This window comes from Idiotropiscis lumnitzeri, chromosome 17, assembly GCF_059441095.1.
Source record: "Idiotropiscis lumnitzeri isolate Australia: NSW breed Sydney's pygmy pipehorse chromosome 17, RoL_Ilum_1.0, whole genome shotgun sequence".
NCBI classification, from domain to species: Eukaryota; Metazoa; Chordata; class Actinopteri; order Syngnathiformes; family Syngnathidae; genus Idiotropiscis; species Idiotropiscis lumnitzeri.
Genome location: NC_142407.1, coordinates 12,995,961 through 13,023,906, shown reverse-complemented (window position 1 = coordinate 13,023,906; position 27,946 = coordinate 12,995,961). Strand labels below are relative to the sequence as shown.

At 43.0% G+C, this 27,946-nt stretch overlaps 4 protein-coding genes and 1 long non-coding RNA gene across 11 annotated transcripts; 3 read left to right on the top strand and 2 right to left on the bottom strand.

The window, feature by feature from the left end:
• Nucleotides 1-20: 20 nt before the first annotated feature.
• Nucleotides 21-5,893, bottom strand: LOC148320322 (APC membrane recruitment protein 1-like). Its single transcript, XM_088279840.1, has 2 exons — nucleotides 4,723-5,893; nucleotides 21-3,960 (listed from the first exon to the last, which is right to left on the bottom strand). The coding sequence occupies exon 2, from the start codon at nucleotides 3,848-3,850 to the stop codon at nucleotides 848-850; it is 3,003 nt and encodes a 1,000-aa protein (XP_088135966.1). The 5' UTR covers nucleotides 3,851-3,960; nucleotides 4,723-5,893; the 3' UTR covers nucleotides 21-847.
• On the top strand, nucleotides 5,147-7,011 carry LOC148320321 (uncharacterized). The gene is made up of 3 exons (XR_015839608.1): nucleotides 5,147-5,186; nucleotides 6,336-6,397; nucleotides 6,460-7,011. It is a non-coding gene; the product is annotated as an uncharacterized LOC148320321 (long non-coding RNA).
• gab3 (GRB2 associated binding protein 3) lies at nucleotides 5,915-11,868 on the bottom strand. The gene is made up of 10 exons (XM_088279841.1): nucleotides 11,624-11,868; nucleotides 9,119-9,419; nucleotides 8,544-8,703; nucleotides 8,005-8,453; nucleotides 7,870-7,919; nucleotides 7,404-7,653; nucleotides 7,168-7,258; nucleotides 6,944-7,037; nucleotides 6,449-6,568; nucleotides 5,915-6,374 (listed from the first exon to the last, which is right to left on the bottom strand). The coding sequence occupies exons 1-10, from the start codon at nucleotides 11,780-11,782 to the stop codon at nucleotides 6,258-6,260; spliced, it is 1,791 nt and encodes a 596-aa protein (XP_088135967.1). The 5' UTR covers nucleotides 11,783-11,868; the 3' UTR covers nucleotides 5,915-6,257.
• Nucleotides 11,869-12,756: 888 nt separating this feature from the next.
• aifm1 (apoptosis inducing factor mitochondria associated 1) lies at nucleotides 12,757-19,641 on the top strand. 2 transcript variants are annotated; one of them, XM_088279437.1, is made up of 20 exons: nucleotides 12,757-13,095; nucleotides 13,561-13,691; nucleotides 13,950-14,067; nucleotides 14,146-14,169; nucleotides 14,402-14,509; nucleotides 15,666-15,743; nucleotides 15,835-15,906; nucleotides 16,128-16,255; nucleotides 16,329-16,459; nucleotides 16,576-16,666; nucleotides 16,867-16,951; nucleotides 17,029-17,105; nucleotides 17,208-17,316; nucleotides 17,381-17,488; nucleotides 17,564-17,652; nucleotides 17,728-17,868; nucleotides 18,200-18,342; nucleotides 18,556-18,680; nucleotides 18,994-19,181; nucleotides 19,271-19,641. In XM_088279437.1, exons 1-20 carry the CDS (start codon nucleotides 13,008-13,010, stop codon nucleotides 19,340-19,342), a joined length of 2,106 nt encoding a protein of 701 aa, XP_088135563.1. In that variant the 5' UTR covers nucleotides 12,757-13,007; the 3' UTR covers nucleotides 19,343-19,641. The 2 variants fall into 2 exon arrangements, with proteins under 2 accessions (XP_088135563.1, XP_088135564.1); XM_088279438.1 differs by lacking the exons at nucleotides 15,666-15,743; nucleotides 15,835-15,906 and having other exon boundaries at nucleotides 12,758-13,095.
• A 749-nt stretch (nucleotides 19,642-20,390) lies between these two features.
• Nucleotides 20,391-27,620, top strand: LOC148320318 (glycine receptor subunit alpha-2-like). Of its 6 annotated transcripts, none has more exons than XM_088279443.1 (11): nucleotides 20,391-20,773; nucleotides 21,290-21,417; nucleotides 22,006-22,073; nucleotides 23,031-23,254; nucleotides 23,910-23,992; nucleotides 24,076-24,213; nucleotides 24,335-24,549; nucleotides 25,746-25,781; nucleotides 25,848-25,904; nucleotides 26,415-26,504; nucleotides 26,583-27,620. In XM_088279443.1, exons 1-11 carry the CDS (start codon nucleotides 20,715-20,717, stop codon nucleotides 26,847-26,849), a joined length of 1,365 nt encoding a protein of 454 aa, XP_088135569.1. In that variant the 5' UTR covers nucleotides 20,391-20,714; the 3' UTR covers nucleotides 26,850-27,620. The 6 variants fall into 6 exon arrangements, with proteins under 6 accessions (XP_088135569.1, XP_088135568.1, XP_088135567.1 ...); XM_088279442.1 differs by having other exon boundaries at nucleotides 20,392-20,773; nucleotides 26,412-26,504; XM_088279441.1 differs by having other exon boundaries at nucleotides 20,394-20,773; nucleotides 23,064-23,254; nucleotides 25,746-25,904; nucleotides 26,412-26,504.
• The last annotated feature ends 326 nt before the right edge of the window (nucleotides 27,621-27,946 follow it).

Below are 27,946 nucleotides of genomic sequence, written 5' to 3'. Positions count from 1 at the left end.
TGAAGACATATTGACAAGTTTTAACAGCGTTTTCAGTACAGTTCTACATGGTACAAATGACTGAGAATATAAATACAAAACATTGCACGAGATTTGTTCATGAAAAAAAAAAAATCATCCAATGAACAAAACATGCACTTCACATGATATGAAAATGAGGCAGGGCTTTCTTTTCAAACCACACTCCTTCTAATGCAATAATGTGCAGAAATTGTGCCAGGATTCCGCTTCAGCACTGCACGGGGAGTCAAGCAGCATTCCACTCATGTGCTACACAAATAACCGAGCTTTATCCTGCCACGCTATCTACAGTAACGCCAGTTGAATTTGCAAGAACTCTGACTCAATGTTTACATTTTCAATACCGCAATCCAAACTAACAAGAGACTTGCTGTACTGCAAACCAAACGACTAAATTCTTGTGTTGTCTTTCAAAATCTCTTGACCTTGAAATGAGGTTTGCAAAAAAAAAATAAAACAGCAACACATTTAAGAAAGCTGCGCTGTTGTACAGACCAAATGTGATAGCATCAAGTAAGAGATTTAAGAGGCAACTGGTGTTATATGCAAACCAGGCTGACGAGGAGCCTTCCCATAAAGCACAATAACAAAGATGGAACCTGGATAGAAGGAAACGTGAGATTGTTTTGCAAAACACGCTTGGTGACGCCAAGACGTGAGCATTAATTCCTGCGATGAAACTGTTAACTGTGCAAAAAATATTTGCTTTTCTTAATTCCGCATGACTGTCTCGACTCCTATTTCAGTTTTTGTGCAGTACATTTCAAATCAATTGCTCAAGTAAGTCAGAATTAGCACTAAAAGTAACACACGCAGGGCAACCGTCTTATTGAGAGCCTTTCAATTTCAAGGTCATTTTGGGAGGTTTGCTGCCGACTGCAGGTTTTGTCACATCTGCGGGCGGGTCTTCCGGCGGCACGCCTGCCCTTAGAGGACTTCCAGAATGACAAATTCTTTCCCGACTCGCTGTCTGTCTGCTTTGACTAAACTGCACGTAGGACTGCAAATCAGCAGCAGCTTTGCGAAACGCATCCTCATCTGCACTGTACGACGAATCCGTTCGTGAACAACCAAAGGTGCCACGAGGTAAACAAGAATCCGATTGCAAGGGTAGGTGGCACGGCCTACTGTAAAGCTCGGCGTCTTGTGACGTTACATCGCAAGACGTTGGCACATCGGAGTGAACGCGGCCTTTACCGGCAGGTAAGCCCCCGCCGAATGAATCCGAAAATAGTTGACCTTTTTCGCCTGTTTCAGTTAGGTCCTCATTGCTCAAAGGGAAGCTTAAAGCCATTTCTGACCGACTTTGCCACGGACCCCGCTCTCTCACCTCTGATGCGGACGTGAGTACATTCTTTTTATAATATACTAAAGGATCCCTCTCAGTGTCTCTTTCGGCTTGAGGACAGGAAAGGGTAGCAGCTCTGTTCTCTCTGTACTCACTACGCGTCTGCAACTGAAGGCTTTCCGTGTCCAGGGACCGACTCCTCCTGTCTAGGGACAAGGGATTGGACATTGACTGGCTTAGTCTTGTAAGGCCGAGGTGGCGTGGGAGACTAGCGATGGCCCACGTGTTACTGATCAGACTTTGCTCGTACAGATCTAACATTTGATAGTCACATTCAGCAAACGCATCTTTTTGGAGGTAGCTGTCTTCAAATTCTTGATAGGGTGACGAAATGTCCTCCTCCAGTTCCATGTGAATCTGCTCCTCGTATTCCCCCTCGTTATGCATGTCCACTACGTCGAACGTGACGATGGCGGGTAAGGCCTCCATGTTGGGAGTGAAGGTGGCGCTCGTCTCCGAGACGTCCGCGCTTGCGTTGTGCAAGTTGCACAGCATCTGAGAGCTTTTCTCATAGTTTACAAGCGCTTGGGAGAAACAAACGGTTTGGCTTTCATCCAAACAACTGTTCCGATCGGGAGACTGGGAATCGACTTTTCCAAACGGCTCCGTAACAGGCTTGTTTTCCTCTGGATGTTCCTCTTTGGGATCACGTAATGTTTGAAAATCTGGGTCAGCTGCATTTGCGAATGACAAGTTGCTGTGCCGCGTCTTACAGTCAACATTTAGAGTATTTGAGCACGCAAGCTTATTTCCCATTTCATTCAATTCATCTGCTTCAAAACTCTTGCTCAGCCCTGCCGGTGGTTTTGAATTCAAATGACAGTTCTTCTTCCAGTCACTTTCTTGTGCCGTTACTGCACTTCGAGTCAACTTGAAGGACTTGCATGCGCTTTGGGCCTCGAGAAAATCCTGCACTTTATACTGACCGCCACTTGATAATCGTTGCACTTCTGAGAAAGCAGATTCACTCACATCCATTTGCTCACTTTGTTTGCTACTTGGTAGTCTTGGTTTGCTTTCATTATGCGGACTGACAAGACTCTCGTCGGTGGCAAACAGTTCATAGAGGGCATCCCCGCTGTAACTGTCCCTGGGTAATCTGTTTGTCTGTTTTAGCCGGTCTGCTCTGTCCTGGCCTTCATCTGGACCTGGTGTCGTTGAATCATAGTAGCCCTCATCACTGTTAGGAACTGATTCCTGATGCTCACTTTGAGGTGTCAAAACATCAGCCGAAGTGTTCATGGTGCTGGCTTGCGGTGTGCTGTTACTGTCCACAAAGTCCATGTCGTGCGAAGGCCTCATGCTGGCAGTCAGATCCATGTGGTCCTGGTTGCAAGGACAGTGAAGTTCCTCAGGCGCATTATTGTCCCAGAAATCATGAAGACACTGTTCGTCTAAATCTTCAGGGGAGGCCATTTCTTCACCGCCGCCCTGGTAGGTGAGAAAACAGGAGGCCCGCTTTCCTCCATTTCTTCGACTTTCTCCGGAAACTGCACTTTCCATGATGCTGTCAACCTCTTGGTCGGCAATTATGTCCCCACAGCCGGTGAGCGAATCGAAGCTCTTAAGTGAGGCGACCTCACCGTAAATCAGGTTCAGTTGATCAGATGAGCCAGCGGGTGTTTCGGACTTCAGTGTTGGATCGGGCATCATCTCAAGTAACAGACAAGGCTCGCTATGTCCTCTCCCGCTCTCCTTGTATTCACTGGAGACCACAGCCATTACATTGATGTCATCAATTTGATGGGCACGCGACTCAATCGTGGGGCTTTCCTGTTCGGAACGCTTCTCTAAGGTTACGACTTCAGTGTTGTGACATTCGGGTGCCAGTGAGCTATCACACATAGCATTTTCAATATTAGGCACATCTGGTTCAGATTCCAGGCACTGCGTGATATACTGGTCAGGGTCGTTTTGGAGAGGAGGGACTGCATTATGGCAGTGAGGAGAGGACATTAGACTCATTTCCGTCTTATCGGAACCATTTCTATGGTTTTTGTGATGTTTAAAACTACTAAAAAAACTTTTCAAACCCCGTTTCTGTCTTGTGAGAGACTGGGATTTCTGTTCGTTGGGGAAACTACATTCAGTACAACGCAGGGTTTCAGTGCAGTCACTCTGGTTGTGGTACTCGAAATCCCCAGTGGAGGTAGAACCACCTCTCAGGCTGTCAGCATGACTTATTTGGCTTAGCCCATCATGAGTTTTGCTTTTGTAGATTCCCTTCTTATAAGACCACTTGCTCTGATTTTTACTCCTTCCTCCGAAAAAGCTTGGTAAGAGACACATACTTTTGCGAACTCCAAAGAATGTAAGCGCCGTCCTAAATTTCCCAGATTTTTGAGCTTTCACGATGGAAGTTGTTTTATCTGAAAGATGCTCTTCTGTATCGTCAGGAGTGCCACATTTAGAAAGGGATCCCGAAATTGGCTCCTGGTCCCCCGTGTCGCTTGGGAGCTTGTCAATGTCACGAGAAGCCATTGCCAGCTTGTTTACAAAATCATGACTTTATTTGAGGTTGTTTCAGCTCAATGTCGACATCCAGCGGCGTGCTTCACTGTTGTCGATTCTTCATCCATCCATCAGGAGCCCTGCGGTGACAAAAATTAATGTGGTGTTACCATATTAAAATTACTCAAGTGATATTTGGCTATAACATTAGCACTGTGCTAAAATAGATGAAAAACAATAATAACATTTCAATGCATTGCATAGAATGGTTAAATGACAAAATACAGAACAAAACAAAAAATACAAAAACATGCCATGATATATATATATATATATATGTCTATTCAATGTCTATTCAATGTCTATTCCAACACTTTTGCTCATATGAAAAGTGGGTGGCTTCAAAGAAAAGGTGCTCTGTCCTGAGTTGATTAAAACACATTTAGGTTTAAGTATCGCAAATAAAAGCTGGGCTTGTCTACAGTATACCAAAACAAAGGAATTGAGTTTGTCGTTCCAGTACCTTTTTGAGAGGACTGTATATCTGTAATAATTTTTGACAGACGAAGTAACCAATGGATTATAGCAGAAATGAACAAAACAAAACTACAGTAATGTACCTGCATCTAACAATTTAAAATGTTATTGCTTTTATTGTATGACATTGTTTGTATAAAAACACCAAATCCAACCAACAAAAGCACATTTAATAACGCAACAGGCTGCAAAGACGGAGCTGAAGTCACATTAGATTGAGAGGCTTGCCTAAAATTTGTAAAAACCTATTTATGAATAGGTTATGCAAAGATGTTCTGACAGGCACTCAATTCTATATTGACGTTTAGAGGATGACAAACCAATGAACATTTAGATGATGGGAAAGAACAAGTAAACAAACTTACCAGGTTCGGCTAAAATCTCCCATCACTTACCCCGACGCAAGATCTCTGACATGACTAACTTTATTTTAATTTCTCGCTTCCAGCGTTTCCATCGTAGATTACAAATTTACACCAGAAACGGTTTGATTTGTTTAGCACTGACGCTACCTTTCGCTAGCACTTGGTGCTTGCTAACAGGCTGAAATCCGTCACCGGGGTGTAAATTCCACGTTTAGTGAGGACAGGACACTCTTTTTTGAAAAGATATTATGCAATTAAGCAGGGGTGTTGATCCTATGATCACTCGGGCAATTGCGTGTCGATTTCACTTGAGACGTTGAGCAAAGATGCTAGCGTTAAAGGCTCCACAGCAGTATGCTCCGTTGAGTCCATTCGGCGCATGTTAGTGACGTAACACGCGAACTGCTGTTCTTTCAGTTGGACAGAGCGCAGAGACGGCGCAGTGGTTCTCAACGGTTGTCAAGGTAAGTTACTCGCATTTCCCAGTTGTTGTAAAGTCGCGACCCGCTTGTCTATAAGTTCAGAAAAATGAAGAACATGTATTTTTTTTTAAAATATAGCCTTTGATAACATATGCACTGTATTGTTTTTAAAAATGACATTATGAACACAGGCTCGATCCCAGTTATAAGGGGGTGTGCACACTTGTGCAACATCTCAGTTGTTTATTTTTTACCTACCCTTTCAAAAAGATAAAATGAAATTCAATTGAATTGCTGCAAGTTATAAGTCACATTAATTGTGGAAAAAGTGTTGAATACTGGTGCACGTTTTGGATCACAAAACATGACATTTGATGGGTGTGTAGACTTTTTATATCGACTGTAAGTCACTGAGATTTCCATAAGTCATCTATTTATGTTTATTCAATTTTTTTAACATTATGTCATCATCTACGGAGGGTGAATAATCAGTAAATGGGTTGATGGAATTCAATATTTATGAGCTGTGTGGCGTTGGTGTGGTTAGCACATCTCTCACAGTGGGGAGGTCTCAGCTCAGACTTTCCCATGTAACATTTCCATGTTCTCCTTGTGTTTGCGTGGGCTTTCTCCTCAAGCTCCAGCTTCCGGCACACAGGCATGCTTCTTGAACACTCTAAAATTGTCCATACAGTATCTGTAAACGTAAGCGAATGTTGTTTTTTTTTTGTCTGTTTTTTTGGCCTGTACAATATCCATAGTCCATTGTCTGTCAACCAATCCAAATTGCACACTCAAAGTCAGCTTGGATAGGCTTCAGCTCACCTGTGGGTCAAATAAGTCTTGAATTATATTAGTCTATAGAAAATGGATGAGTGGATGGAATATTCATAATAGTTAAGTTAAATTCTTTGCTGCAAATCCTTGTGTGATTCAGGTCATTTTGAAATTCTTCATAAATGATATACAAAAATATTTTGCTATAACTAATAAAACAGATTGACTTTTTTTTTCCAGTTCAAGTTCAAGATGCAGAAGCTTTTACTTCCATATTGTTTATGTTAATATTAGAGCAACCAAACGTGTTGGACATTCCCATTGTGACTTTGCAACTTATGTTTTGGACTGTCGCACGTCTATCCATTCCATCTTGGTATTTTGTAATGCCTGAGTCTTCTTCTCATCCACCAGCACGTAATCCACCCGGTGCTCATCAGAAAGAAGAGGCTTCTGTGGTACACGAGGAAGTTCAGGTGAGGTGAACGTCAAAGGTCATGTTGAATCAACTTACTGAGGTTGTGTACCTTCTGGACAGGAGAAGGAGAAGCCGAATTGAAATCCAGTGATAAGTAATCAAGGTTAGATCGTCTTGCCCAAGGATGAACAACTCCTTTGACGTTGAGGGAGAAGTGTTGTCTTGACTCCTGCCGTCAGAGAAATAGCTGAAGATCTCAATGTTCCAAGTTTATGGTACGACGCATTTTCATAGGGTTGATGTTTGTTTAGCTTTCTGCAACTTGAAGAGTCGCCCCCTAAAGGCGGTTTTAGATATTTCAGGCAAGTTCGTTTTGGTATTTGAATGTGGTCCATTCTTTTTGTTGATATTGTGGTTGAAGAGGGACAAAGTTGTTGACCGTCATAAAAACAAAAAAAAACGACATAACATTGAACCATACAACGGGAAATGATTAGAATTACAATGCTGTCATTCTGTATTTTTGTCAAGGTTAAAATGTGAGCAACCTACACACACACTTGAATGCGTTTAGAATACTTTGTTCCTTTGAAAAATATTTTACCATTGTGGCGCAATTTGCATCTTCTTCATCTCTTGGATTTTCCTCATTTTCAAGACTTCCTTCATAAGCTAAACATTTTCCAGAAAAGCTGAAACTACAACAACAACAACAAAAAAAGAATTAATAATATTGTTAGTTATGTTTACATTACAAAGGATGATTAAAAAAAATGACCTAAGCATGCATTCATAACCCTCAAGATGCAAGTTTTCAATCAGTCTCACCACGAATCAGTCTTTGTTCTGCTCAAAGGATGATGAACGGGACATTCTGTGATTGTCGAGAGGCCTCTCAAATCAAGAGGTGGGGGTCGAGCTGCGAACCCAGAGAGGACAACAAGGTCTTAAATGTGGTCTGAAATGCAAACGGGGGTCTCACATTGGCATTGACAACTGCCTATTTTTAGCTTAGCTCGTCTACACACACGGTTGAAAACAATTCTGCCGACAGTCACGCTCACCTCTCCTCAAGCAAGGTTTGAGATGTCGGTGTATTGGAGGAGGTGCAAATTCTCCTGGTTGGCACATGAGGGAGGTGAGCGTGTTGGTGGACTTGACTTTGCTGTTTGCATCAGCGACGCTGATGGGGCTCATGGGAATGTAACCGACGGTGTCACCTTCAGCAACGTTAACACGTGACGATGTGGAAAGCATGGGGATGTAGGACTCATCTTGCTGGCTTTGAACCGGCGTGGTATTGAAATAGGAATTCTGAAAAAGAGAGATAACAAGAGAATCCGGATGTCACTCATGTACAGTCGGGAGAAGTCTGTAGACTTTCTTTCAGGCCAAACTGTTGGGAGAAAAAAGTAGAACTGTACTGTCTTGTTCATGTGTGTGTGAATCGGACAAGCCTCTCTCCATCAACGAGTACCCAATGGAGCCTGAACGGCTGAGCTTGTGCCACCCACGGCACGATTATCTTACCAAATTAAGAGTCTGTCTTCTATTCCCAGTTGATCTGCTGTCAGCATCTCCTAAAAAAAAAAAGAAAATGCAAATTATTTTCCCATTTTGCATTTTTTTGACGACTTTGAATCAGATTTTCCTCTCACAGCCTACCAATTGTGAAATGGTCCAGGCTCGACAAAGATGTCCTCCGGGAAAGCAGCGCAACATGTTTTGGGAAATGCCGTGCACTCATTGCCCTCGGCCTGCGAATGCCTTCATCGGACAGATGGTTAGGCTTAGGTGGCAGCGGAGGAGGTGTTTGCCTGTCAATCGCGGCCTCAAATGACGCACAGGAGTACGGTTTGTCAAACTGGAAGACGCTCATGGCGCAGAGATGCAGCGGAGATGACGAGGAAGGTGGCGCCAGGGCAGTACACGGAGCGCTGAGAGGGGGGTTGGTCAGCATCCCGTGCGCGGAGGGAGATGGACTCAGGCGGAACTGAGAAATGCAGTGAAATGATGACGAGTCGCTGCAGGGAGGTGAGGGCACGATGTCCTTGAAAACATCTTCGGACCACTTGGGCTCCGAAGAGGTCTCCGAGTTTGAAAAGCTGCTGTGTCTGCAGATACGAGGACGTCAAAGTCAATGACGATGAAAAAATGGGAACTCTTTTCGTGGCGTGATTTTTGCGTGAGAGGTTTTTACATGCCTACAAGAAGTGCTTCGACTCCCCGTGCCACATTGTGAGAGGACAAGATAATCTGGTGGATGACTGGCATCCTGTTGACTTGACAGAGACACCCGGTCGGAGCTGTCACTTGACGGCTGAAGTGATGTTGGAGTGTGAGGAAAGCCTTCTTCCGAACTCCCTGTTGACAAAAAAAAAAAGGGACTCTGAGCATGTGTTGGTTCTGAATTTTTATGACCACAAAGGGCAAAAAGGTGCATCGCAAGCACAAATTCAAAAAAATCCAGTTGGACTTTATTATTATTATTTCTTTTTATGTCGTTTATAAAGTTGAGAACGCTCTTTGTTCTCTTTTATTTGAAAATTTGCTACTCGTGTAGTCAAGTTGGACCAACTTCAGAAATCCAAGGCCTTTTTCTTTAAAAAACTAAAATTGATTTATGTGCGGCGCAAGCTTTTACAATAAATTTTAATACATAGTTTATAAATGTATTCATATTTCTTTCACAGTTCAATCGAGTTGAACTGTTTTTTTTTTTTAACAAATCTGGTTGCTAGAATGAAACGAAATATTTTGCGTCCCAAATGTACTCGACCTGCTTCCTCGTGGTTCCCAAAGTGGCAAATGTGACTGATGCTGCTGATCCAGCTGTTCATCTCCTCTTCCGTCTTGGCCACGAGGTAGAACATACGAGCTGAGGTCTTCACCACAAAGAGATGCTTCTCTTGGAAGTCTCGCTTAATCCCAAAATGGCCATTCAGCATTTCCACCTCGCACTCCTTCAGGTCAATGGTGCGGATTGGCTTTTTGGAACTCTTACTTTGGTAATACTCCAGCACGTCGGGGTTACCGCTCATGCGTCCTCGTCGCAGGACAAACCAACGTTTTCGCCATGCCTGCAGGAGAGAAGCTGAATCAGTTATTGATTTATTTATTTTTTTCATAAAATTCTGCGTATCCCACATTGAGAACAGTCCACTAGTACAGTATTACAATTCCATCAGCACCTTTTTAGTCATGACCATGCAGTCATGGGAACTAGATCACAGCTTACTTGGCAATTCTAAATTAAATTTGCTTTTCATACAGTCACTAAGCGGAACGTTTTGCTCAAAGTCCCCACATAGAAGAGGAAGTTCACTGTAGAAAATGTTTAACACAACAAAAGAAAGAGATGCTTCTACAGAAATGATGACTGTTGTCTAATCGGGAAACAAGACTGAAAAGTGTTTTCAAACATATTTCGATGTTAGATGACTCCCGAGCTCTTGCTGCATTTCGCAGTCAAGTTCTAAATTGAACGCGGACTGCGTGAATTATTTTCACACTTGGGTTTGTGGCTTCATTTTCATCAACTTTTTTTTTGTGTGTGTGTGTGAGTTAGCGGCTCATGCACGTCAGTTGGTACCAGGAAGTGGCGTAACAAGCCACAATTACTATCAATACCGCCCAATTTATGAGAAAACAAGAACAATGTTGGTGATCATCTGACCTTTTGAGCGATTTGACTACTTAAAAAAGTAGTTCCTAGAGGGGAATTTGACCGTTTCCAAAAGCTCGGTCATCCATTCAAAGAAGCAGGCTAATCTTTTAGCAAACAGTGTAGTCTATTATATCATCAAGAAGAATTACGGGTGTGAAAAACAAAACAGCAACTTTGTATTGGCCAAATAAGAAACCATTTTAAATGCTGGATTTAATTCAAATTCATTTTCTTACTGAGTTTTAAGAAACTTCCGGTGTAATTCCAATGACATTAAAGCACCACTAGTTTATTTTCATTCTCCTTTTCATGGCAGCCATTTTTTATCAGAATTTCTTTTCAAGCTTTTACATCGTCACTCCAGATAACATCACCGATGGCCCATCGCTTCATCATTCAGTTTGAACAAAGAATTATTCGATTAATTAACAAACAGATCGACGCGCAAAACAATTATGCAAAGCATTGTGACCACTTTAGTCTGAGTAGCGTTGGAGTTTGATATAGTCATGAGTGCGTTGCAAACACCGCATTTAAAGCACGGTGGCTCAAAATGATGATTGTGTCGATTGATGGGTGTCCTTCGAGCCGAATTGTTCAATATGACATGAATCATTTCATCTTGATGTTGAATTGATATCAGATGCCCTCTCGACAGGTCAACCAACCGCATACAATTTGACACTGTAGGTGGCCGTTCAATGCAGGAAAATGTATGTTAATACAAAATTAGGCCTAATCCGTTGTCATTATAGACGCTGGGTTAAACCTGAGACAAAAAGTTGTTCAATTGTGCCATTATATGTTTTCATGAGTTAAGTATGGCCCATGGACAACTTTATAGAAACAAAGTTCCCTCTCCCTTGCTTGAGGTCATCTGACTCCATTCCACCATAAAATTGGACCAAGATAACAGATATTTTCATACTGGCGAGCGTATTTGAATAATAAGACACGCTGCACTCGTCAACATGCATGGAATCTGTCATCTGGCAAGGGCACAACTGCTCTGCTGTCCTTCAATAAAGTTTCCTTTTCTCGCCTTCAACTAATACAGACCTCCACCGCACTTGTTTTGACAAATTTCCCTCCTCCTCTCCGCACAGAGGAAGTGCAAGCAGCCCATCAAAAAGCGGGACTATTTCTGCTTGCTGCTCATGACTGATGTCTGGCTGGGCTGACACGACTTCCCATGTTTCACAATACATGTGCTCCTTGCACCAAAAACATGCGCTGGGTGGCGAAGACCAAGATCACATGAACCCAACGACGGCACTCCGATCAGGCGATGAGCTGTTTACGATTTTGTTTGTTGCACAAGTTGTTTTGTTTTCCATGATTTGGGATTTACTGCTCCTGTCGTAATTGCATGTGGTCATAATAACAGCAAGAATGAGTAGAAAAGAATAGAAAGGAGAATGAATGAGCAGCTATGAGATTACATGGACATGTTTCAAATCCATATTAATATACATAGTGTATGTAGTATTCACACACATACACACACACCCACACGCACGCACACACAAGACTCAATAGCACAGGGTGGCATTTCACTGTCAGGCTGCTGCAGTTGTACGAGACAAAAACAAGTGTCCGGTGTGTGCTTCTACTCACAAATCGCTTGAGTTTTTTCTCCGGGGGAGATTTAATGAGCCAGCCAGTGCAGACCACATCCCCAGCACTCATCTTGACTGCAGAGCGTGTCGTCCTCACTGCTGCTGCTGCTGCTGCTGCTGCTGCTGCTGCTGTTGCTGTGAAACTGAGAGCAAGCATATCCTGTGTTCTGGTATTCAGCCCAGCCACTCCAAAAGGAGGAAGTCAAAAAATTGATTACACTGACATAGAGAAAGGGGAGTGAGAGAATCATCTGTTTATGTTACCAAGAAGGGATGAAGCGTTTCAAGTACAAACTGAAAACTAAGCAAGGGGACGGTTAAGTTGTACTGATAAGAGACAAGCTCGATATTTTGCTGAAAGACTTCATCCTGAATGCGATGTTTACTTTTTTGCTAGTACATGACATTTCAGGATATCTTTGTGCAAGTATGACATGACATAATGAGTTTGTTTGCACATCTAAACTATTGCTGAAGGTTAAAGATCTGGAAATAATATCATGAATATGAATAACTCTTCAAATACAAAATTTATTTTAAAATATTTGCAATATCTCAACATTTTTAAAAGTAAAGACAATTGGCAATATCAGAATCTTAGCAAGAAACGTCAAATTGTTGCTTTCATGGGCCCCATAAGATGATGTGGTGGGCCAGATCTGGCCCTCAAGCCTTGAGTTTGACACCCGTGCTGTCGGGGTTCCTGCACATATCTGGTATCAACGAAAGATAAGTAATAAATATAAATGTATCTATACTATGAGTCTTATTGCTTGTAGGGATATATTTTAATTACATTTTGTTAGCTGAGATGCTGTTTTAAATAAAAAAAAAAAAGTCTATCATTGTCATAATTTTCAGAGTTCAACCACTAGGTTACCCCAGTGAGTAAGTCACTTCCGCACCACCGTTTTCGACGTCGACGTGTACCGCTCAAACATGGCTGCCGTTCGACGCATGCCAAGAGTGTTCAATAGGCTCAATCAGAAAACTACTCCCTCATTGGCTCAGGGTGGACGCTTGTCCGCTATTCACCAATCAGGTCCAATGTGAATTAATGACGTTTTGCCAAAGATCTTACAGAAAGAGATAGTGTTCGTTTGTGACTCAGTTCACTCAGCGCTGAACTGTCATTACCGAGCAAGTTACGGCGCCATCTTTAGTCAGCAGCTTTCCTAGCAGTGTCCCTCTTGAGCGTTTTAAGCTCTTTACAATTACCCATGAATCCTCTGAAACGTGTGACCTGTCTCTGGCCTTGTGCAGCGCGGCGGGTAGTAGCAGTACTGTGTGCAGGCGGCGGTAGGATTAGGTTAACTAATAGGCAACACCGACTTGACAGGTCTGCAGTGTAAGAAGAAATTGATAAGAACAGAATTGCCACAATGCTCAAAAGTCGAACCGTGTGGAGAAAGCTTGCTCCCCTTGCTCGAGCCTCGTCAACACTATGTCGGCAAAATGTGAGGAGAACAGGTATGCAAAAACTTAACAACACTTTGCTGTATTCTTTTGAGTTCGCTTAATCATCTTTGGCCATCTAATTAACGGTGCTTGTTATCGCTCCGTGTCTTCTCGTTTTCATCCCCGGGCAACCAATTTGGCGACTTTTAGTTAAAGTGTGACCTTCATTTCACCGTTATAGAGCTAAAAGTAGCCTGCAAGCGATCCGTGATATTGGCCAAAGTAGATGGTCATTTATTACTTTCTGCCATTGCGTAATGCTTGACTAAAAATGTCACTGGGTTTGTTTTTTGACTAACATCGAGCCACTTATGGCTTGAGATACATTAACTGTCATGTGACCAAATGTTTATTATGATTGTAGTGTACCCAAAATGCACAAACCAAATGTAACTAAAACATTGATTGTAACCACTAAGCAGACAATATGTGATCTCATGTGACATAAACTAATCAAGTTGGTGCATTTGTTTTCAGGTTTGCACAATGCCAGAATACCTGCACATGTACCTGCAGCTCATATGGCAACAGGACCTGCAGGGGGTGGTGTGGAAAACAAGCTGTACGTCCTTCTCGTTGGGGCAACCTGCCTTGGTGGAGCAATATACGTGCGTGAGCTCATCTATGCAGTGCATTTTGATTATTAAAGATCTTGTTGGACTGGTGATAGGTCACATTAGTGATGGAAACAAATATTTTGTGGTCTTGTTTTTGTTTTTGAATAAAAAAAACAGAGGTGTGCAGACTTTATGTGTGTGGAATAAGCTTTAGGTTCTAATCCTGTCTCTTTGTATACCTCGACAGTCAGTACAGGCGATGCTATTGGCTGTAATGCAATCAATAAATGACTTCCATTGTCTTCTCAGGCTTACAGAACTGTCAAAGGAGACCAACATCGATATGAAGAACGACTTGCAGAAATTGCGTCTCGACCACATCGAAACACCAAAGAAACAACCGCGAGCGTCCAGATAGAATCTCCTGGTTAGAGCATTTGATTTTGATTGCTGTTGATTGTTTTTGACTAAAGCTTTACACAGTTTTTTTTTTTGTTTTTTTTAGCCACTGAGGCCATTGAAACAGAAGGTGAGTGATTAAGTCGAGCTTAATGCGTTTCATATTGATCATCAATTAGTTACATGGGGCAGCCAAATGATCAGCTCTCCGTAAAATGCAACACATTTTCTAAGCACTGTAATTGACAACTACAATAATAAAAATATTAAAAGTGTGTCAGTCAAAAGTGAACATTGTCTTTTTAAACACACCAGAACGGTATTTTTATTGGTTCGTCAAGTCCATGGTATTTGTCTCTCAGCTGTTCCGGAGTCAGTCGCTCAAGCCGCACCTTCGTCAGACGAGCCGAACCCTCCCGCACCTGATGCCGAGACGGCAGCCCCGAGCGAGACGACTGAGCCGCCACGAGGTTATTTGCTGACTTTTCCAATCAATGTTGGTAGGAAATGTGTCTAAAAGTTAAGATGCATTCAAATTTATATTCGTTCTAATTTCCTTCACACCAGAAAGTCGCATTGCAGTTTAGAAATATATTGTGACAGCAGCAGTTTGGGTCATGCAACTGAATGGACACTCCATGAATTTGGAATTCAGACAAAATTATGTTCATGGCATCCCTTAAAACATTGCTTGAAGATTTTTGATTTTTTTTTCCAATTTGAACTGTTTCCAATATGGCCAACAAGGGTGACTAACGCCTTTGACAATAATCAGAAATAAAATGCATGAAAAGATAATTAGGTAAGAGAAGCGAGCGTTCCAAAAATGGATTGTGTTTGAAGTTGTCGGGGTTCCACTGAGTCTCCAACATTTTATGTTTTCCTCTCCGTTTGAATTCTTTGTGCACTCACTTCTTGAGCACTGCATGCAGTACTAAACCTTTTCCATTATTTTTTTCTTCAAATTTTATTGAGTGATGTATGCATTTTTCCTCCTTCACACTTGACCTTTTTGTTTATTTATTTCTCCTTTTTAAACGCATTTGTGGTTTTTAGTGTTATGTTGAATTAATCTAACATGTTAACCTTTTTCCTCTTTTTATGTTGACGATTGTGTCCACGTGGTTTTGGTATCCTGCCACGAAATGCAACTTTGATGTCAATAAGGTGTCTTATTTATGTGGTTGTTTCCCAAGTAGAGCATAGATTGTCTTTGGGCATAGCTGGAAGTTGCACTTACAAGTGGACTACTGCTGTATTTGGATGAAAAGGCAACTTGAAAACAAGCTCAGTGAAATTATGTTGATGATATACAGGAAGTAGTTTACTTGAAGTGGGCGGCATCCAGATATGATTCATTGCACGATGCAACTGCATGAGTCTTCGTGGTCTTGCCCGTGAAGTACTAGTCTTAAATTCCAAGTCTAAAGTCGTGCTGCGGACCAGAAGAAGCCGCAGAAGCGCCTGCCGAGCCGCTAGTTGAGGAGGGGAAGACGCGTAAAGGAAGGAGTCGACATTTTACGCCATATATGGGGGCATGCCGGGAATTTAGTTGCCCGTATTTACTGAGACGGCAAGATTCCTCGAATCTCCGTCACAGGCTCCTAACTTATATTACCACTATAGAACCAGAGCCCTCCCCCCCATCCGAGCCAGAGCCAGCCGGACAAAGCGTGCCGTCCCCGGCGCCTGTTGTGGAGAGTGGTAAGCGCCCCCCGGGTCCCCTGACGTACGCTTGCCACAGCTTTGACGCTTGACTTTGTCTTAACTGCTTGTGCCGCTTCGGTCACACTAGCTGAACCTGCAACCGCCGAAAGCCCCGCCGCAGAGCAGATTGAGTCGCAGGCTGAAGTTGTGGAAGCGAGTGGTAAGGAATTGACGTTTGGAATAGAAAAAGCGAGCCGATGCCAAGATATTTGACGTTCATTTTTCGGCGTTTTTTTTTTTTTTCTTTTTAGCATTTCTTTTCTCGCTGTTTACTCTAACCGGCTGCATTAGTCCCCAGGTTTATTTCTCCTTGCCTCTAACAGGTCTTCAATCCGGTCATCCACCATCCTCTGACTCCATTCTCTTTTTCTGACTTTCTAGCCGCAGGACTCGACACCGCACAGTCCTCACTGTCTCTCCCGTCACATGCCCCCTACCTCCTCATCGGCGGAGGGACCGCCTCCTTTGCTGCTGCCCGCTCGATTCGAGCCAGGGACCCCGGCGCTCGTGTGAGTTTGAATTCGGCTTCAAAGTAGCATCACGTCCGTCACCGGTAACCTTCCCCGTGACGTCTGCAAACAGGTTCTGATTGTGACGGACGAGCCGGACCTCCCGTACATGAGACCGCCTCTGTCCAAAGAGCTGTGGTTCTCTGACGACCCCGCTGTGACTGATACCCTGCGGTTCAAGCAGTGGAATGGAAAAGAACGAAGGCATGTCACTATTTTATGACTGGACGTCATAATCCAATGAATGCAATTAAAAGATGGCGTTGCGTCGACTATTGATGTGATTTAAAAAAAAAAATATATATATTTTTATTTTGCAGTATTTACTTCCAGCCACCGTCATTCTACATTACTGCAGAGGAACTGCGCAATGCAGAAAATGGGGGCGTGGCTGTTCTGACAGGCAAAAAGGTTGGTTGGTGATCGTTTCTCTTTTGCGTAAAAATAATTTAATTAAGGCTATGTCCAATGGAATTTAAGTGAAGTTGATTTTTCAAAAAATAGATAAATCAAAATATCCGCGGATATGGTTGAATTATTGACAAGTTAGTCAACTATCCTCGCTGAAGGCTGATCTGATTTTTGACTGGCAAAAAAATGTTTCATTCTAGGTTGTTCACATGGACGTGAGGGGCAACAAAGTCAAACTAGACGACGACACCGAGATTTCATACGACAAATGCTTGATTGCCACAGGTGGGTCACAACACCAAACTTGCGTCCTCTGAGCAACCGGTTTGCACTGCGTAAAAGCTAATTTCACGTTATCGAAGGTGGTGTTCCAAGAAATTTGCAAGTCATAGAACGAGCAGGAGAGGAGGTGAAGAAAAGGACGACTTTGTTCCGTAAGGTCAGTGCCATCGGAACCACTCGGGTCATCAAAAAAAAACAAAAAAAAAAATAACGAGGTAAGAGGCAGGCTAATGTGACCACCCCGTTTTCACCACTCCAGATTGATGACTTCCGATCCTTAGATAAAGTCTCCAGAAACATAAAGTCCATCACAGTCATCGGAGGCGGTTTCTTGGGCAGCGAGCTGGCCTGCGCCCTTGGCAGGAGATGTAAGACAAAGAACATGAAGAGGAGAAAAAACACACAAGTTACTCATTCCTTTTGTTGTTTCAGCTCACGATTCCGGTCTGGAGGTGATACAAATGTTCCCCGAGAAGGGCAACATGGGCAAAGTTCTGCCCGAGTATCTCAGCAACTGGACGACAGAAAAAGTTAAAACAGGTGTGCCTCTGTTGTACTTTGTAGCTCATCGAAACGTATTCTTCATTGGATAACATTCTCAATCGGATCTCCTAGAGGGTGTAAAAGTCATCTCTGAAGCGCTTGTCAAGTCTGTGACATGCAAAGATGATCAGTTAGAAATCAAACTCAAGGATGGTCGTTTGGTAAGTCCAGTTTTGTTTGTTTTATTTTTTTTTTAGATAATTGTGTTCCTCAACTCTCCATGCTTCGTGTCGCAGGTAAAAACGGATCACGTGGTCGCAGCTGTTGGCCTGGAGCCCAATGTTGACCTCGCCAAGTCGGCCGGTCTGGAGGTGGACTCGGACTTTGGTGGCTATCGTGTCAATGCAGAGCTGCAAGCTCGCTCCAACATTTGGGTGGTGGGTTAATGTTTGATAACCGCTACGTCAGCAAAACACACGTTAATAATTATTTAGAAAAGGACAGCTGTCAGTTTCAAATGAGTCGCCTTCTTTCATTTGAAATGCCAAATGATTCCACTGAAGAAGAATTGGCCATCATGGCATGATTTTAATGTCGAGCTTATGCGCGTGACTTTGGCGCCCTCTTGAGGTGAGATCAAGTCATGGCCAAAGAAGAGCGTCTACCTTTTTTTTCATTCGTGAAACGTCGATGTGATGCATTGTAGAAAAAGAAATCTTTGATAATTCATTTTGCTTATGCTACTGGGTGCCCTCTTTCTTCCTTCAGGCGGGAGATGCCGCATGTTTCTTCGACATACGGCTTGGCCGCAGACGGGTGGAGCACCACGACCACGCTGTCGTCAGTGGTCGACTGGCAGGGGAGAACATGACGGGAGCCAACAAGCCGTACTGGCATCAGTCGATGTTCTGGTGCGTATTAGCAAGTCAACTGTTTCACACTTTGTTTTTTTTCAGGCCTCTGATACCAGACGATTGCTGCATATCTGTGTTCTTCCAATAGATTTTAACGAGCACATGCTAGAGTAGTATAAGTTTTTCAGTTGTTTAGATATATATATTTTTTATTTTTATACATTTGACGGTATTTACACTAAGCCTTTGTGTCTTGATATCGCGGAACAGGAGTGACCTGGGTCCTGACGTAGGATATGAGGCCATCGGGATTGTGGACAGCAGTTTGCCCACCGTGGGCGTCTTTGCCAAAGCCACTGCCAAGGATACACCAAAAGCGGCCACTGAGAAGTCTGGTATGAGCAGTAACAAAATATCTACGTGACGTTTGTCGCGATATCGCGGCTCGACAGTATAATTAGTGGAATGTCCCGCCAATGTCGATGATTCACTTTTCGGCTATTTATTGAATGTTGAGAGAACATTAAAACACAACAACAATGAGCCACAGACGTTCACATGCAGACAGGCCAACCAGGCCCCGCCTCTTAAAGGCAGACCAACAGACGCTGCAGTATATAAAGCATTTATTTTATGTATTCAAAATTATTTGCTGTGTATGAAATGGAGGGGATCAGTTTTGGTGTGTTCTTTGAAATTGTGCTGCAGGAACTAGCATCCGCTCAGAGAGTGAAACGGAGGACGTGGCATCAATTGCCGTGGCCTCCCCGACACCTGCTCCCGCTGTGACGCACAAAGACGACTACGGCAAAGGCGTCATCTTCTACCTGCGAGACAAAGTCGTGGTGGGCATCATCCTGTGGAACGTTTTCAACCGGATGCCCATCGCAAGAAAGGTCGGCTGTCTTATTTAAGAACAAAAAATGTCATTTCAAGATTGTGGATTTTTTTTTTTTTTTAAGACATCTTTTATTATCATGTGTAGATTATCAAGGATGGCGAGGAACATGCAGACCTCAATGAAGTTGCCAAGCTGTTTAACATCCACGAGGATTAGGACTTGGGAGATCGCTGATGATGGAGTGACACTTTGTCAACTTTGTCCTTTTACAATAGCTCGTCAAGATTCATGTCAATTGCATCATTTCACCAAATTATTTTCATATTACTGTTGAAATTTCAATTTATTGACCAGAGTCCCGCCCCCTGCCCATTTTGTCCCAGAGAGAAAGCACTCTCTCGCCTTGGTACAAACATTTCTCCGGCAAACTCCTGCTCACCGTGTAATGGTCACACCACATGCCGTCACAGCAGCTTGTCGGGAGAAAGGCTGAAATAAAATCTATTTTTAAAGCAGCGCTAGCCCCCTCATTCTCGCATCGCACTAATGTGGGATGCGTTGACCTCAAGGGATTGTTGTACTTTGTGTGCTTAAGTTCAAGATGGCGCAAACGAATGTAGGAAGCCACCCTGATCTCGTGTCTGTTCAGAAACAATTAAATCAGCAAGTTGTTTAAGTCAAGAATTAAATAGAGAGCCGACCAAAGTGCCGTGGCCTACTTATGTTGTCTGGAGGTAAAAATGCTCAAGCATGCGGAAATGGTTTTCTTATTCTCCTTTGACTTGCCCGTTATTCGTAATACATCCCTGTTTACTCATCACCCACATTTCTTATCGTCTTTGACGCTGAAGGCTCCAGAGCCAAGTGAGGCAGACGTGCAGCAATAATGGGCCGTCTCTTCCTTTCTTATTAATTTTACATGATCAAGTGGATGAATCGCTGGATGGAGCGATGAACATGCGCTTCCACATTTATATTTACATTTTTTTTTTTCTACCCCTCCCTCCCCTCCCGCTTATTCGAAGATGCACTCAGCAAACTGGAAACATCGGACATCTCAGTTACCAACAGAAATGTGAGCTGTGCCGCAAAACGTTGTGAGAAATCATCCGAACGGCTGTAAATCTAATCCTGGATGTTGTGGAAAGCTCCCAAAAAGGCTTGAGTTGAAATAGCTTTTAAAATGTGTCAAAATATAGACGTGCATGTGCTGTACCAAATAATTTCCAATAAGATAAGTTGGTAATAATAGTTTGTTCCACAATTGAACTCGATGGTTACTGTCTCTTTAAATGTTCTTGCAGACGTTCCTTGAACATGGTATGGCCATAAAAAAAAAAGAAACCTTGAAGTCATTCGTACAAACACGAGCAGTAGGGGGGGGGGGGAACAAGTTCCCAGGGATTGTGAATTATACAGTAGCAGCGTCCTGTCGTTTACACCTGCCGAGGGAGAGCGAAGGAGGAGCAGCTGAGTTCAGACGACAGCTTCAGCTGCACGAGCAACAACAAGTTCTCATCTTGTGCATTTTTTCCCTCCTTTTCACTTCCAGCCTCCCTCCAGAGGTGGACTTGTTTTGGTTTCCAGAATGCAACTGCACACCTTGTGTTTGCTGTGGGCTACTTATGGGTTTTTTCTGCAAGGCAGGTACTGTAAATTTGTTTCTTTACTTCACATTCAGAGAGATTAATTTCTTCTAAAACGAAGTCATTCATAATGACTTGCTGCTTACAGTGCTGACGAATGATTGTTGAGCATGTTTGTGGTTTTTAGGGAGGAGGGGGTCGTTAATTGAGTTAAATCAGTGTTCGACGAAACCATCTTCCCGTGAGAGAAAACAATGATAGTCAGTAAATTGAAGCAAAACTAGCCGGTCATGATTTACACGGAGTTCAAAGAGAAATTACGATTCTCATTTTGACACCAACAAGTCACCTGTTTCCCGATTACATTTCCTTTTCCTCCACGTGGACGCAAGCAGCATGCAATCCATATATATATGAGTGTCAATTCTGTATTTAAATTCAAACAATTTTCAACCTTGAATTCAAAATGTATAATAATAGAATGAAATATAACATGAAGATATCACGATAATTTGTAATATTTAGCCGCCTTGAAAATAAAACAAGCTCGTGTGTCAAGGCTGTCGTTGCCTTGCAGGTCAGTCCAGTGTAAGGACATGAAGTTACCCGGCGGTGCATCCAGACCGCCCTCTCCATCTGACTTTCTGGACAAGCTGATGGGTCGCACATCTGGCTACGACGCTCGCATCCGACCCAACTTCAAAGGTAAGGCCGGGAGTTGCCTCCCTGTCGTGACAGGTGTGAGGAAGCTTTGCCGCTCAATTTGCCCAACAATGTGGGCGTTGAGGTGGCACAAATCTCCGACAGATGGGTCAAAAGGGGGGACCAGAGATGCTTCTCGCACACGCCTTATGTGTTTTTTTTCTCACTGTATTACTGTTGACCCGCAGCCTTGGGTTGTGATATTTTTACACTTCCTTCAGATCCTTTTAATTTGAAATGCGGAGCAGTGCCCGTGTCGTTACCCCACAGGCCCATTTAAGTCCAATCCGGATCTCCGGCTCGAAATGAAGCCAGCAGATTCTCTCTGACACACTTTACCCCACACAAGTCTCCAGGGTTGATTTTCATATATATTTCATAACATATTTGATACCGCTCTCCACTCCGTCGTCAGTACATGCTGAGAAAAAAAAAATCCCAGCTGGTTATCTATAAATACCCTAATGCAACTAAAGTTTCGTGGTCAACATACAGACCATTCAAACGGGAGTGGACTCAAATTCCTGGATGGATCATTGCAATTTCAGAGAAACGAGGTGACCATGTTGTGTAACAATGTTCTCCTTCTAGGACCTCCCGTGAACGTCACCTGCAACATCTTCATCAACAGCTTCGGCTCCATCACTGAAACCACCATGGTGAATTTTCCTCGTGATCCTCCCAAAAATGTGAACATCAGCAGACTGACGCTATTTTGTCACTTTTGTCGACTGAAAATGACATCTCACTTGACGGACCGCTCATGGCTCAGCTTCACACAACAGGTGAGCTGTGATTGGTCGTCACCTGTGCAACTGTGATGTCATTTTCCGTCCACGGAAGTGACAAAATGGCCGCCCCCTGAGAAACACAATATTTATCAGAATGCCGTGTTAAGACTACTGAAGACGCATACAATATATTATTGCAAAGGGTTTTGGGAGGTTGACTTCCCCTTTAACATTTATTAAGCTTCAGTTAGAAGAAGATTACAGATTAATTAAAGAATATTTTTTTGACTGAAAACGCCATCAATAAAATGCCAAATGTCAAATGGAATTTCCTCATCAAGGTTTAAAAAGACTCCCAAAAAAAGTACTCTCCCTTATTTATGAGGTCTGAACACTTTCAGGGGGGTTTTATTTATTCACATTTGGAGATAGTGAGACTCATGTATTTTCTAAAATACTTAAAAGGGGGCCTTGTTAAATATTAATTGTCATAATTGAAAGTGGAGTTTGATGTCCTTTTAGATGAGGAGCACACGAGCCTGCAAGTGTCAGCAATTTTTGTATCATTTTCATTTTGTTGTTACATGCTCACCTGTTTAGAGATGTCAGATTGACTTGTTTCTAAATGGATACTTGCTGATTCCCCCCCCCCCCCCCCCCCCCCCAAAAAAAAAAAAAAAAAATCACAACCTGGACTTTTGCGAGTTATCCCTCTTCTCTCTGGATGGCCTCACAAATGTGCTTTTACAGAACATATTAGCCCGGGGTGAATATTATGCATAAAATGTCAAAACAAGATAATGCAAAAAAATAATTAAAAAATCGCTCTTTGATTTGAAATGTTCTTCAAGCCTGTAAGTATTCTATGTGTCTAAATGGTTGCAGGATTACCGTCTAAACGTATTTCTACGCCAGCAGTGGAACGACCCTCGACTAGCATACAAAGAGTACCCTGACGACTCGCTGGACCTGGACCCGTCCATGTTGGACTCTATTTGGAAGCCCGACTTGTTCTTTGCTAATGAAAAAGGAGCAAATTTCCATGACGTCACCACTGACAACACACTGCTCAGAATATTCCAGAATGGAAATGTCCTCTACAGCATCAGGTAATGAAATTACATTTCCGATTCAACAATATTTACTATTGGAAGTAAACCGTGTTTGCTTAACAATACATGAATAATTTTAAAATTAAATTTTGTTTTGTTCTTTGTGCTGGTTTGGAATCACTGGGGTGAGCGGTATTGAATCAAAATTGGACGTTATTATCTTTTTTCTTTTTTTTTTTAACTCAAGCCTTGTATTGGATTTAGATTTCTCGAGAATGAAACGTTACATGAATCTATTTATCCATCAATAGCATACATTTACTTCCACAACAGCTGGTTTTCATTTTGCGCCCCGCATTTTTTTTTTCCACTCCAGTTCAGCTGAGTTGCAATTGGTGTCCAGCTAATCCTGTGAACATGTTCATGGTAAACAATAACTGCAGGCTAAATAAATTCAAGTCGCTAAAGTGACACAAAATCAGTGTGGTGGAATAATCAGGAAATACGTTATAAGAAATATGAAGCCTATGAACATTTCTAATATGGCAAATGTAGCTGCAATATTTGCTGACATTTATATTTTTTTTGGGGGGGGGGGGACTATATCCAAATGGCTGTATTTTTTACTACCCTAATGTTCAATTAATTACCATTAAAAAAAAAAAAAAAAAGGTTGATGATTCAAATTCAATGTGCCATCAATGTCCTCCAGGCTGACATTAACCCTCTCGTGCCCGATGGATCTCAAGAACTTCCCCATGGACAGCCAGACGTGTATCATGCAGCTGGAGAGCTGTGAGTGACTCTCATTTGAAATCCGGGTTGACAGCATCGCACGGACTTCAAGTTCCGCCGATGAGCTTCTTCCTCTCTTCCAGTCGGCTACACTATGAATGATCTCATCTTTGAGTGGCTGGACGTGGGCGCCGTGCAGGTGGCCGACGACCTGGTGCTCCCGCAGTTTGTGCTCAAAGAGGAGCAAGGCCTCGGCTATTGCACCAAGCATTACAACACAGGTAAACGACATACAGGACGACCCCCCCACCCCCCCCCCCCGGTCCAACGTCGGCGAGGTCCTCTGTCGCTCTACTTCTAATGAGCCTGTTAGTTTGGACCTGTATCTCCTCCTGTGGTTAGGTAAATTCACCTGCATTGAGGTGAAATTCTACCTGGAGCGCCAGATGGGCTACTACTTGATCCAGATGTACATCCCCAGCCTGCTCACCGTCATCCTCTCCTGGGTGTCCTTCTGGATCAACATGGACGCGGCTCCGGCCCGGGTAGGCCTGGGCATCACCACGGTGCTCACCATGACGACGCAGAGCTCCGGCTCCAGGGCGTCCTTGCCCAAGGTTGGACTCTTTGCTTTGTGACACCCCGAGGATTTATATTTGATAACTTGAACCGACGCGGAACTATCGAGCCTAACAACTAATTAACAGCTAATTCAGTGCTTCTCAATTATTTGATGTTACGCCCCCCCTGGCAGAAGAAAACGATTCGCTCGACCGCCCACTCACCGCCTCAAATATAAAAAGCATTTTTGTTGCAAAACAAACCTACTCTGTAGCGTTCATACTCGCATTGCAAAACGGGCAGGGCGAGCACCGCTGCCAACTACTGGCGTGGATGTGCAATTACACTTTATCGTAGTATTGCGGGGAAAAAAAGCATGGGTCACACGCCCCCTCTGCACTATAATGGAAGATAGCTTACCACAGCTCGTTACAATAAATTGACGTCAAGAATCACTTACATGTCTGAACGCGGTGTTCAAGTCCGCCCACTAGCCCAGTGTCGTATGGACCCTTTGGATTAATGAGGTGTGTCACGATGTCACTAGAAAGGCATGCAATATGCAGTAGTTTCCTTCGGCAAAATGATCGAACACGTGTATTTACTTAGGAAAGCTCCTCCCTAAGTGAAATGCCTGCGAGGTGTCGGTGGTAGCCATGGTGCCAGCTGCTTGATTTCCTCTTAAGCTTGAGGAAACACTGGATCCTATCCCACAATTCCTTGCACCGCTAATGTGGAGAGCAAAACACGCTTCCAATCAATTATTTATTTTAAACTCAAGGTTAATGAGAGGACAGTTCAAATAAGAAAATAAATTTGGATGTAAAAAAATAACACATTTCACCAAAAGTTCAAAGAGTATAAGACATACAGGTTGGCAAGTGAAAAAGCTTGTAAGCAAATTGATTTTTTTTTTACTTTGTAGATGGGGCTTTCTCATAACATGACCATAAATGAGAGAATAGAGCTGTGTGCAAAACGTTTTTTTTTTTTGCTGTGAAAAAATACAAATGAATAAACATAATCAAAAGGGGTGAATTTTGTGGCTTAACTCATCTTCCACAAACGTGATATTAATCAGAATCCGTGTTTAGACTCGTGAAAGCGCTTTGAGCATATAATGCAATTATTTTTACGGGGGTGTGACTTCCCCTTTAAAGTGATTTATTTATTTGAGCGTTGAATGAATTTCTCTTGGCTGGAAATGAAAGGAGAAAGTGAAAACTGAACTATATAAGTTTTTTTTTTGCAGGTGTCCTACGTGAAAGCCATTGACATCTGGATGGCGGTTTGTCTCCTCTTTGTGTTTGCCGCACTCTTGGAGTACGCCGCCGTTAATTTTGTTTCCCGGCAGCACAAGGAGTTCTTCCGACTCCGAAAGAAGCTCCGAGAGCAAGAGCGCCAACGGACTGTGAGTGCAAGCCACCCGCTCAGGCGCCCCCCCCCGCCCCCCAGGCAGCTGTCACCTGCAATTCCCTCTGCCGGTCTACGCACGAGCTCCGCATCTCAGCTGCATGTTGCCACGCGGACAGCGTCGACCTGTGATTAATTTAGGTCGTCACCCCTTCCCACTCTCGGCTGCGCACTCTTTTAACATCTTTCTAGCTCACCTTGACTCTCATGAGAGAAACAAAAAGGGAGGCAAAATGTACTTTGCTCCTCTTTTGAATGGAAAATATTCCTTGAAAGAAGCAGCGCTGCGGGATCAAATGCAGGATTCCAAACCGTTTTCAATATTTATGCCTCTGTCCTCAGAGCAGTTGCATGGAACATTTGCATTTATTTGTCAGCAGGGCAACGCGGCGCTCCATTACTTTTCCTGCACGTTGTAATTGACGGATGGCGACTGTTCATGAACGCAAAACATGCGGTTGGATGCTTCCATGTACACAGTGTGCCGCTCTCTCTCTTCCATTAGCAGGGTAGCGGCGAGAGTAAGACGAAAGGCAACATGTCAGGCAATGACGCGGCTCACGGGAGTGCAGGCCAGCAGTGCAGCGCCTGTGCTAGGGTACGCGTCGCTTTAGAACATCAAGTTGGTGGGAAAACACAAGACACGATGCTCGGAATTCCGTCTGTTCTCTTTCAGGAGGAGGAGCTGGCACGCCAGGGTTTGCTCTTCCACACGTTTGGCCTTGGATTGGCGAGTGCTTCAGAAATGGATGCCACTCCAGTGTTTGCTGACTTGCCTCCTGGCTTGGGCTATTATGACATAAGGCGGCGCTTTGTGGACCGAGCCAAAAAGATTGACACCGTCTCGCGCGCCGTGTTCCCCATGAGTTTCCTTATGTTTAATGTCCTTTACTGGCTCACCTACAAGGTCCTGCGGCATGAAGATGTTCAATTTAAACTGTGAGCCGACGAGGAGGAGCACAGGGACACCCGGGCAGTGTCACTCGAGCATTAACAGCTCTCAGCTGAGCTGTGCAACGGGTGTAGTGACTGCAAGTTATTTTTATTATTATTTATTTATTAATACTCTGCTTCCAAAGAAATGCACCTTTTCTTTGCACCCATGAGCCATAATGTATAGTACACATCAATTAACAATTAAGTAACTTTTTTGAGGATTACTGTTCTTAATGTCCCCTTCTTTAATTTCGCAAACATTTGGACTGCTGCATGCTCGAGATTCTTACTTGTGTGGTTGTCTACTCATTTTTATATCACGTCGACCACTCGGCAGTTCAACAGCACAATATAATGAATTACAAATTCTGCGTCCGCACCGCAGATCGTCTCACTACAAACGTTTAATTTGTACTGTATATGTGATCAGTCAAAACGGATTTAATTTCAATTAAACACAAATAGATTTTTGTGATTGTTGTTTACACTGGTCTAGCACCACTCTGCATCATACTGAGAGCTGTTTCTAATATTTGAATAATAATTATTGTTATAAAAGTGCTGTATTACAAACAGCTCTCAGGAAGATTGAGTAAACAACAGTGTAAACTACCAGCATAATAGAAAACGTTAAAAAAAAAAACCTCTTTGACAGATGTTGGTTTGGTGATAGTATCAGCAGGCATTTCAACTCTGCTAGAAACAACAAAGGATGCCTTTATTTTAATCACGTGGTTAGCTCATCTCACATTGTCTTTTTTCTAGTCCTTGCAAATGGAAGCGGTCCATATTGTTTTGTAATGTCTTTTAATGTATTGCTATATCTTTCAATAAATGACATTATGTCAAATCCTAATGGCATATTTATGATTTGTCGGTCTGGAGTTTCATCAAATGATGAAAAAAAGGAGAGTGAAAAAATCATGTCAGTAAAATATCATAATTAATAGTAACGATATTTTAAAATGCATGGCGATTTTTTACTTGTATTTTTTTCATCCATCTGGTCTTAATTTTGGGTGTTCAAGTTCATCTTAAAAATAATTGCACAAAAAGCTGGCGTTTTAGTGTACACATCGGAGCTTCCCAATATGTCTGGATAGC